The sequence below is a fragment of the Neomonachus schauinslandi genome, chromosome 1 (genome assembly GCF_002201575.2).
Source record: "Neomonachus schauinslandi chromosome 1, ASM220157v2, whole genome shotgun sequence".
Lineage (NCBI taxonomy): Eukaryota > Metazoa > Chordata > Mammalia > Carnivora > Phocidae > Neomonachus > Neomonachus schauinslandi.
In genome coordinates this window covers 205800684-205811880 of record NC_058403.1, presented here as the reverse complement: position 1 = coordinate 205811880, position 11197 = coordinate 205800684, and the positions used below count along the sequence as shown (strand labels likewise).

General features: G+C 45.5%; 1 protein-coding gene across 1 annotated transcript; it reads right to left on the bottom strand.

Moving 5' to 3' along the window:
* Nucleotides 1-65: 65 nt before the first annotated feature.
* Nucleotides 66-2048, bottom strand: GADD45GIP1 (GADD45G interacting protein 1). Its single transcript, XM_021705344.1, has 2 exons — nucleotides 1641-2048; nucleotides 66-441 (listed from the first exon to the last, which is right to left on the bottom strand). Exons 1-2 carry the CDS (start codon nucleotides 1988-1990, stop codon nucleotides 123-125), a joined length of 669 nt encoding a protein of 222 aa, XP_021561019.1. The 5' UTR covers nucleotides 1991-2048; the 3' UTR covers nucleotides 66-122.
* Nucleotides 2049-11197: the final 9149 nt, after the last annotated feature.

Sequence of the window (11197 nt, the reverse complement as noted above, 5' to 3'; positions counted from 1 at the left end):
ATGGGTGGGGGATTCCCTGGCCCCAGGTGTTGGGGGGCCCCGGAAGGGGCGTGATGAGCGCGGACACACAACTGTGCAGGGCCAGGGCTGTCGGGCAGCAGATTTTATTGGGAGAAGCTAGCTCAGGACCTGGGTGCCACGGAGGCTGCCGAGTCTGGGGTCGCAGCAGCAGCCAGTGCAGCAGCTCGGGCCTCCTTCTTCTGTCTTTGTTTCTCCTCCTTGAGGCGTTTGCGCTGCTGCTTCTCCAGGTCCTGCAGCAGCTCCTGGAAGCGGGCACTCCTCGGGTCCACATGGTAGCCCAGGCGTTCCTGGGCCTCAGCCTGCAGCCGGGCCCGCCGCTCCTTGTCTGCCTGCTCCCGTTCCCTGCGCTCCTGCTGCTGCCGCCGCCAGTTCTCAATCATCTGTGGCATCTTGGCCATTCTCTCTGCAATGAGCTGCTCCCTGCAGGGGAGGGTAGAGGGATGAAGACAGCAACATGCAGCCAGAAGAGGAGCACCCGTCCACCCACAGCCCAGCACCTAGTCTGCCCACATTACAACTCCCCCAACTCCCCCAGTGGAGATGAAAAACTGGGAAGACTTAGGGTGGTCATTAAAACTGTCAGGAAAAGTCCCAGACAAGTGAAGTAACAGGAGAGATGAATTAACTTGTGTGTGACCTTGAGCACAAGAGAGCTAACCCCCTTAGGAGGAGACCCCAAGTCAATTCAGCATTTCACTGAGCCATTCGAGAGCTGCACAGCATATGGCCATTCCCACAGCACACTCTTTCATCCTGCAGACATCACTGAGCACCTACTGTATGCCAGGCCCAGTTGTAAAGGCAAAAAATGGATTGGACCTTTCCCTCCAATCCTGTAAGTTTGTAGGTGCCAGTCACAGCCCCATTTTAAGGATTAGAAACGTCAAGCTGAAAGATCTACCCCATGGCAGGGTTATCCAGCTAGGATGGGACAGAGACTGGGGTTCACATTCTAGCTCCAGTTTACTGCCTGGGTGACTGGACAAGTGACTCCACAAACTCTCAGGCTTCGGGTTTTCGTCTCTTTAAAATGAGGGTGATCCCCTCTTCCTCCTAGAGTTATTGTGAGGACCAGAACAATGAAAAGCAGGAAAACGTTTGGCCTCCCCCAACGTGCCTGCCCTCCAGGAAGTGGCACCATCCTGCTGTTCCTGGTCTTGCATTCTCCCAAGTCTATCCTTCAGACCTGTCTCCAAGTCCGACCTCTGCCCTTGACTCCAGGCCCCATCACCTCCCACTCTTGCCCAGCCACATTGACCTCCTGGTAGTTCCTTAAAGCATATTCCTACCTCAGGGTCTTTGCACCAGCGGTTCCTTCTACCAGGAACACTCCCTAAGATCTCCCCGTGGCTATGTCTGGTCATTCAGGTCTCTCAAGGATCAAGTCCTTAGGTTCCACCCACAGCCCACCACCTAGTCTGCCCACATTAGGTTCGAAGTCTCACAAACCAAAGTCGTTCTCTGGCACACACATTTTTCACCCAATTTTATCTTCCTAATGGTCCACTGCCGCCATCTGAGATTATCTTGTTCTCTGCTACGTGCTCAGCACCTGGGACAAGGCCTCGCGCACTGGAGGTCCTCAGCCCACAGCCCCGCGCCTACCCGACCGCACACACCTGGCCTGACGCTTCTGCTCCTCTGCCAGCTGCTGCACCCGCAGCGACTCCTGCATGGCCGCCAGGCTCGGGCACCATTCGCGCTCCTCAGCCTCCAGTTCGCGCAGCTGCTCCCGCGACGGCCATAGCGAACCGGCGGCCACCCCGGAGGCGGCGCCGTGCCGCGCGAACTGCTTGGCCGCGTAGCGCGGCCCCAGCTGCCAGCGCGGGGTCAGCGGGTCGTCCGGGTCCGGCCACCAGGGCCCTGGCGAGCGGCGTGGGGGCGGCGGCGCCCGGTAGTCACGGGAGCCCCGGCCCAGGATCGCCGGCAGCTCGAGCAGGCTGCGCGCCCGCCGCACGGGCACCGCCATCTTGGCTGTGCGGGGTCCTCGCGGGCCGGCCGGGCTGGCCACAGCACTGCCTGCGCGCGAGGTCCGAGGGCAGCCTGGGCGGGGCGAGGGGCGTCCCTGCTGCCGCAGTTCCGGGCAGGGGAGAGAAGGGGGTGATAAATGTTTTATACATCTTCAAGTATAATTTAAAATTTTATTTTAGCAGGTATTTATTAAAATCTCAGTCAAATTTAATTTTATACATTTAAAGTAGCATTTGATTTTTTATTTCCAAAATTTAAATGTCTAAATTTTAAACTATTTATTTAAAAATTTAAATATTACTTCAGTTTGAAGTTTAATCTACATATTACTTTATATTTTATTTTATTTTTACATATTACTTTATATTTTAAATATTTAAAATCTTTTAAAGATGTTCGTTAAAATATTTAAATTTCATTTTAAATACTTGAGTATTGTTCGTAACATTAAATATTTTTTATGCTTTATTTTATGCTTTTAAATTAGATTTTTAATATCTCAAGATTTTTATTTTATTTTATTTTATTTTATTTTTTTTAAAGATTTTATTTATTTATTTATTTGACAGAGAGAGAGAGAGGGAACACAAGTGGGGGAGAGGGAGAAGCAGGCTTCCCGCTGAGCAGGGAGCCCGATGCGGGACTCGATCCCAGGACCCTGGGATCATGACCTGAGCCGAAGGCAGACGCCCAACGACTGAGCCACCCAGGCGCCCTCAAGATTTTTATTTTAAAGAATTATATAAAAACCTTACCTAGACAATTTTAAATATTTAAATTTCTACTTACAATATTTAAAGTTGTATGATTATTTAAGGTATTTATGTAGAAATTTTATTTTATATTTTATTGTAAACATTTTGTTACTTTATGCCTTTTCATTTAATTTTTCATATTTAAAAATGTTTAAAATATTTGATCAAGGTGTAGCAATTAAACAGTATTTTTTAAAAAACAGGGTTTCAACCTTAAAAAGGAAGGAAATTCTGTCTCATGCTACAACATGGATGAACCTGGAAGACATTATGCTGAGTGAAATAAGCCAGTCACAAAAGAACATATATCATGTGATTCCACTTATATGGGGTCTTTGGAGTAGCCAAATTCATAGAGACAGAAAGTAGAATGGTGGTTGGCAGGGACAGAGGAGACAAAGAATGGGAGTTAGCTTTTAATGGGGACAGAGTTCCTGTTTGAGAAGATGAAAAAGTTCTGGAGACGCATGGTGATAGTGGTTGCACAACAATGTGAATGTGCTTAATAGCACTGAACGGTACACTTGAAAATGATTAAAATGGTATGATTTATGTTATATATATTTTATCACACACACACACACACACACACACACACACGAACTGCGGTTTGCTGGGTGAACTAGGAAGCCTGGAGAAGAATGTTCGTAATTTAGAACCACGGCATATATATCATTTATGTCAATCCCAAGCTGGAAACAGCCGGCACCAAGTCCATTCACAGGAGAATGGAGACCTCAGTTTTGATGTTTCAACTAACACCAATACTACACAGGAATGCAAGAGCAGAAATTACAGCTGGGTGTAATCTCAACGTGGGTGATTCTCAGGGACCTCATTTGCAACGAAGGAGGCAGGGCCCAAGAGATTCCTTTTCATAAGGGAATGTTTTTCACTGCATAAAGTTTACACAAATTGTCCTTTTTATGTAAAGTGGAAAAATCCTGGTGTCATTATGGATGCACACCTTTAGCAGTAAAGGATAAAGATTATTCTGGAAATCAAGATGGGACACCTCTGGTGGGGATGAGGGGGCATCTGGGTAGTGGTCATGGGGGGGGGGGGGATGAGGGTCACTTGGTAATAGGTCACTGAGGTGGACATTCTTGTTCTGTTTGCTTTTCGCCCAGTGGACTGTATTTAATGTTATCTCTTTTTTTTAAGATTTTATTTATTTGTCAGAGAGAGCGAGGGAGCACGAGCAGGGGGAGGGGCAGAGGGAGAAGCAGGCTCTGCACTGACCAGGGAGCCCGATGTGGGACTTGATCCCAGGACTCTGGGATCATGACCTGAGTTGAAGGCAGATGCTTAACCAACTGAGCCACCCAGGCATTCCTAATGTTATTTCTTTTTTCTTTTTTAAAGATTCCATCCATTTATTGGACAGAGAGAGGCACAGCCAGAGAGGGAACACAAGCAGGGGGAGTGGGAGAGGGAGAAGCAGGCTCTCCACTGAGCAGAGAGCCCGATGCGGCGCTTGATCCCAGGACCCTGGGATCATGACTTGAGCAGAAGGCAGACGCTTAATGACTGAGCCACCCAGGCGCCCCCGGGGGCCCATTATTAACTCAGGAAATCAATGAGGTGGGTTACAACTAGCATTTATTTGTTTATTTCTAGGTTTACAATTAAGGGGAGAATGGCTCATAGAAAACATTTTATTTCAAAAATTATTTGTTTAAAAAATTGTGACAAAACACACAAAATTTACCACCATCATCATTTTCAAATGTGCTATTCAGTGGCGGTAAGCACATCCACACTGTTGCTCAATCATCACCACCAACCAGCTCTAGAACTTTGTCATCTTGCAAAACAGAAACTGTCCCTGTTAAACACTAACTCCTCATTCCTCCCTCCCTCAGCCCCTGGCACCCACCATTCTATTTCTGTCTCTATGAATTTGATGACTCTAGGGACTTCATATCAGGAGAATCATACAGCATTTACCCTTTTGTGACTGGCTTATTTCACTTAGCATAGTGTCCTCAATAATGTCCCCCTTGTAGCATGTGTTAGAATTTCCTTCGTTTTTAAGGCTGAATGACATTCCCTCATACGTATTTACCAAATTTTGTTAATTCATTCATCCACTGATGGACACCTGGGCTCCTTCCACCTTTTGGCTGTTGTGAGTAATGCTCCCATGAACACGGGTGTACAGAGGTTATTTTTTAATAGAAAAAATAGAACAGAATAAAAATATCAGATTGTATTACATGTAGTAAGGGTTAAGTATCCTTTGGTAAAACTTTTATTTCTGTCACGTATACATGTTTGTATATACTAGTGTTCCAGTTGCAGATGATGCTAACAAACCTTGCCCCAAACAACCATTTTGATTATGCTCATAGAGTGCGTAGTTCAAGAATTTGGTTATCAACAATAGCCAAACTATGGAAAGAGCCTAAATGTCCATCTAATGATGACTGGATAAAGAAGATGTGGTGTGGGGCGCCTGGATGGTTTAGTTGGTTAAGCGTCTGCCTTCGGCTCAGGTCATGATCCCAGGGTCCTGGGATCGAGTCCCACATCGGGCTCCCTGCTCTGCGGGAAGCCTGCTTCTCCCTCTCCCACTCCTCCTGCTTGTGTTCCTGCTCTCGCTATGTCTCTGTCAAAAAAATAAATAAAATCTTAAAAAAAAAAAAACAACGAAATCTTGCCATTTGCAGTGATGTGGATGGAGCTAGAGGGTATTATGCTAAGCAAAATAAGTCAGTCAGAGAAGGACAAATACCTATGATTTCACTCATACATGGAATTGAAGAAACAAAACAGATGAACATATGGGAGGGGAGGAAAAGAGAGCGGGAAACAAACCATAAGAAACTCATAACTATAGAGAACAAATTGAGGGTTGATGGAGGGAGGTGAGGGGGATGGGCTAGATGGATGATGGGGATTAAGGAGGGCACTTGTGATGAGCACTGGGTGTTGTATGTAAGTGATGAACCACTGAGTTCTACTCCTGAGCCCATATTGCACTGTATGTTAACTAACTAGAATTTAAATACAACTTTGCACAAAAAAAAAAAAAAAGGAATTTGGGCAGAGCACAGTGGGGATGGCTTGTCTCTGCTCCTTGCTTTCTGCAGCCTCAGCTGGGAAGAATTTGAAGTTGAATAAATTGATGCCTGGCTACCAGAATCATTAGAAGGCATCTCCCTTCATTCAGGTCTCATCATTGATGCTGACTGAAGTCTCAGCTGGGCTATTGGCTGAATATCCTCTACAAAGTGGTTTCTCCATGTGAGCCAATTTGAGCTTCCTCACAACATGGTAGCTGGGTCCCTAGTGCCCAAGGCTGAAGTGCATGGCATTTTTATGACTGAATCTCAGAATTCACATGACATCATCTCTGCTCTATGCTGTTGGTGGAGCCAGTCATAAAGGTTGTCTAGGTTCAAGGGAAGGGGTCAAAGATTGTCATGCAATCAGAGGATTTTCTTTCTTTTTTTAGAAAAACATTTTTTTATATTTTATTTATTTATTTGACAGAGAGAGTGAGAGAGCACAAGCAGAGTGAGCAGCAGAGGGAGAGGGAGAAGCAGGCTCCCCACTGAGCAGGGAGCCCAATGCTGGGTGCCATCCCAGGACCCTGAGATCATAACCCGAGCCGAAGGCAGACGCTTAACCAACTGAGCCACCCAGGAGCCCCCAGTCAAAGGATTTTCAAGGTCACATGCAAAGAATTGTATGTGGGATGGGGCATACTGTTGAGGTCTCTTTGGAAAGTACATTCTGCCACCTCTGGTTCACAGTATAAACTGTATTTCTCACTGCACTTAGTTGTAAAAAATAAAAGTTAAAAAAAAAGTTTCAAAAAAATCTCTGCTCAATATTGTTCGTGTTATGAATAAGCTATTCTAACAGGCTGTTTTGATGGACATTTGGTTCCAATTTTTCTTGATTGCAGAAATAATGCTGCAGTGAGCCTCCCTATCCATGTCCCCCTGTGCCCACTGGGAGGTTTCCCTGGGGTGCCCAACAAGTCTTTCCCCAGGGTTTGCTGAGGGACACATGACCAGTGTGGTTGAGGTCTAAGTGAATGAGGGGATTGAGGAAGGAGGTGCATTGCACAGTGATAAACAGGGGTCAGCCATGCAGGCATTATAGGCCATGGTGAGGAGTTCGGTTTTATTCCAAGGGCAATGGGGAACCATGGGAAGTCTTTGAGCAGAGAAGAGATGGATATGATTTATGGTTCTCCTCTGGCTGCTGAGAAGGAAAGACATTGAGTGGGGCGACATGCAGAAGCAAGAAGACCCATTAGGAGGTAGAAGGGGCCATGTGGTCCCTGACCTGCACTGGTCTCAGGGCCTTTGCATTATCTTTGCTGTTATTATGTCTAGAACTGTCTTCCAGAATCTTTATATGGTGGGCTCTTTCTTGTCATTCATGTTTAACTCTGCAGTCACCTCTTCTACTTTTTGAACCTTTGAAGAGATAGGTAATGAAGTAGAGCTGGCCCTTGACCTCAAACAGCTCACAGTCTTGTGGGTGAGACACACAAATAATTATAACGGAGGTGAAAGAAGTAAGTTCCCGCAATGGGGCTGATGGGCAACAGTTTCCTACCAGACCAGGAAATTTGGGATCCATTCTGAGAAACACCAGTTCAGAAGCTAAGAGTAGACACTTTGATGTCAAAGTAGCCTCAGCTGAGTTCCAGCCACTGGCCTGGGCTCTGCACATGGCAGGACCCAAATGGCACTGGGGTGGGGTAGGGTGGGAGTGGGGGTGGGGGGCATAGAGTGGAGAGGCTTCTGAGGGCAGGTCTCAAATTGAAATTTTATTTAAATTAGAATTAAAATTTACATAACATAAACTTAATCATTTTAAAGATTTGTTTTTATTTATTTGAGAGAGAGAGAGCGAGCACAGGGAGGGGCAGGGGGAGAGGGAGAGAGAAAGTTTAGCAGACGCCTTGCTGAGCTTGGAGCTAACATGGGGCTCCATCCCATGACCCCTAAAATTAATCATTTTATTTATTTTTTTTTAAGATTTTATTTATTTATTTGACAGAGAGAGAGACAGCGAGAGAGGGATCACAAGCAGGGGGAGTGGGAGAGGGAGAAGCAGGCTTCCTGCTGAGCAGGGAGCCCGACGCGGGGCTCCTTCCCAGGACCCTGGGATCATGACCTGAGCGGAAGGCAGACGCTTAACGACTGAGCCACCCAGGTGCCCCAGGCGTCTGATTCTTGGTTTCATGATCTTGGGGTCATGAGATGGAGCCCAGTGCTGGGCTCTAAGTTCAGCGGAGAGTTTGGGATTCTCTCTCCCTCTCCCTCCCCCTCCCACATGCACTCTTTCTCTCAAATAAATAAATAAATAAAAACTATTAAAAAAATAAAGTGAACAATCCAATGGAATTTAACACATTCATAGTGTTGTGCGACTAGCAACACTCTAGTTCTGGAGCATTTCCATCACCCCAAAAGGGAATTCCATCCCCGTTAACAGTCACTCCTCCTTACCCCCTCCCCTCAGTTCCTGGCAACCAGTAACCTACTTTCTGTCTCTACAGATTTGCCTAATTCTGGATATTTCATAAAAACAGAGTAATTTGTGACCATTTGTGTCTGGATTCTTTTTTTTTTTTTTTAAAGATTTTATTTATTTATTTGAGAGAGAGAATGAGATAGAGAGCACATGAGAGTGGGGAGGGTCAGAGGGAGAAGCAGACTCCCTGCCGAGCAGGGAGCCCGATGCGGGACTCGATGCGGGACTCGATCCTGGGACTCCAGCATCATGACCTGAGCCGAAGGCAGTCGCTTAACCAACTGAGCCACCCAGGCGCCCGTGTCTGGACTCTTTTACTTAGCATGTTTTCAATGTTCACCCATACTGTAACATGTATCAATCCTTGTTGGACCGACTCGTGTCCCCCCCACAATTCATATGTTAAAGTGCTAACTCTCAGCACCTCAGAATGTGACCATGTCTAGAAATACGGTCTCTAAAAAAGTAACTAAAATGAGGTCAGTACGGTGGGCCCCAATCCCTTACGCTGGTATCCTTTTTTTTTTTTAAGATTTTATTTATTTATTTGACAGAGAGAGAGAACAAGTAGGCAGAGAGACAGGCAGAGGCAGAGGGAGAAGTAGGCTCCCCGCTGAGCAAGGAGCCCCACGTGGAGCTCGATCCCAGGACCCGGGGATCATGACCTGAGCCGAAGGCAGAAGCTTAACCGACTGAGCCACCCAGGCACCCCTATGCTGGTATCCTTATAAAAAAGGAAATCTGAACACAGACTCAAACGGGAGGAGGATCATGTGAAGACACAGGGAGATGTTCTTCCACAAGCCAAAGAGAGAGGCCTCAGGAAAAAAAAAAACTAACTAGGGTGACCCCTTGATATCAGATTCCTAGGCTCCAGAACTGTGAGAAAATAAATTTCTGTTTATTAAGCCCCCTAGTCTGTGGTCCTCTGTTATGGCAGCCCAAGCAAATTAATATGTACTTCATTCCTCTTTACAGCTGAATGATATTCCATTGTAGGGATTTTTTTTTTTTTGGTAGTAACAAGATGGAAAATAACATAAATGTCCAAGAATAGAGAGCTGGTTAAGGAAACTACTAAATATCCACAGGATGGAATACTAAGCAGATGTTAAAAACGGATAAAGGTGCTCTTGGGGAGCCTGGGTGGCTCAATCGGTTAAACATCTGCCTTCGGCTCAGGTCATAATCTCAGGGTCCTGGGATTGAGCCCCACGTCGGGCTCCCTGATCACTGGGGAGCCTGCTTGTCCCTCTCCCTCTGCCCTTCCCCCTCTGCTTGTGCTCTCTAAAAAAAGAAAGAAGAAAGAAAGAAAGAAAGAAAGAAAGAAAGAAAGAAAGAAAGAAAGGAAGGAAGGAAGGAAGGAAGAAAGAAAGAAAGAAAAAGAAAGAAAGAAAGAAAGAAAAAGAAAGAAAGAAAGAAAGAAAGAAAGAAAGAAAGAAAGAAAGAAAGAAAGAAAGAATAAAGGTGTTCTATAGATCATGGTTCTCCGAGTTTGGTCCTCAGCCCAGCAGCACCATCACCAGGGAACTTGTTAGAAATGCAGGTTCTCAGGCTCCATCTCAGAATCAGATACTCTACAGTGAGCCTTCCAGGTGACGAGGATGCATTGCTGAAGTATCAGACCCCCTGCTGTATATGACCGTACACCCTAGGGGTTCACAGCAGCCCTGAGGTGGTTTTTAAAAACACCAATGCTTGGATCCCATCCCCAGAGATTTCACTGTAATTGATCTGGAGCAGGGTCTGGGAATGGATTACCCAATTAGAAATGATTCTAATGGGCAGAGTCATGTTCCAGATTGTTCCTTGCAGGATTGATTGTGATGGTTAAAAACTGGGTAATGGAGAGATAAATTTGGGAGATACATGTGCAGTGGAAGACTCTTCAGAGTGGAAAGGAAGGAATATGAAGTGGAAGACAGATGAAAGTTAAAAAGATATATACATTATGATGCCATGTATATTACATTTAAAACAACAAAACAACTTTGCGTATCTGAATGATTGCATAAATAGTAAAACTATGAATACAGGCATGGGAATTAAAATTGGCCAATCCAGGAATTAGGGACAAGTATAGAGCCAGTTTCTCTCATATTTGTAATTTTTAATTTTTTAATTGTGGTAATGAATACAGGGGTGTTTCTTATATATTTTTTGTCTATACTTATTTGAATGCCTGGAATAGTTCACTTAAAAAGCAAGGGGGCAGACCAATGGTATAGATTGCTTTCATTTGTACTTTTTTTCTTTTCTTATGTTTCATTTTGTATACTTAAAACAAAAATTTTTAAAGATTTTATTTATTCATTTGAGACAGAGAGATAGAGAGAGAGCATGAGCAGGGGGGGAAGCAGAGGGAGAGGGAGAGGGAGAAGCAGGCTCCCCGCCGAACCAGGAGCCAGGAGCCAGCTGTGGGGCTTGATTCCAGGACCCTGGGATCATGACCTGAGCTGAAGGCAGACGCTTAACCATCTGAGCCACCCAGGCGCCCCTACTTAAAACAATTTTTAAAAGATTTTATTTATTTGTCAGAGAGAGAGCACAAGCAGGGGGAGCATCAGGCAGAGGGAGAAGCATGCTCCCCGCTGAGCAAGGAGCCCAATGCGGGACTGGATTCCAGGACTCTGAGATCATGACCTGAGCCAAAGGCAGACGCTTACCCAACTGAGGCACCCAGGTGTCCCAAAAGAATTTTTTTTTTTAAGTAGGCTCCACACCCAGCATGTAGCCCACTGTGGGGCTTGAACTCAAGATCCTGAGATCAAGACCTGAGCTGAGATCAAGAGTGGGAAGCCTAACCAACTGAGCCACCCAGGCGCCCCAAAACAATGTTTAAACTCTAAAGTGAAGCCCCTCCCCAAAAGGAAAACTTGCAGTTCTTTTCAACATGGAAATACAAATGCAAACGCAAGTAAAGCATAGCTGTACATTCTTATCCTTCT

Bases quoted from the DNA above. Each gene is read 5' to 3' on its own strand.
- GADD45GIP1 (XM_021705344.1), bottom strand. From the start codon at position 1,990: ATGGCGGTGCCCGTGCGGCGGGCGCGCAGCCTGCTCGAGCTGCCGGCG. The intron at 442-1,640 runs GTGTGTGCGGTC...CCTCCCCTGCAG, and splicing joins GAGCAGAAGCGTCAGGCCAG to GGAGCAGCTCATTGCAGAGA.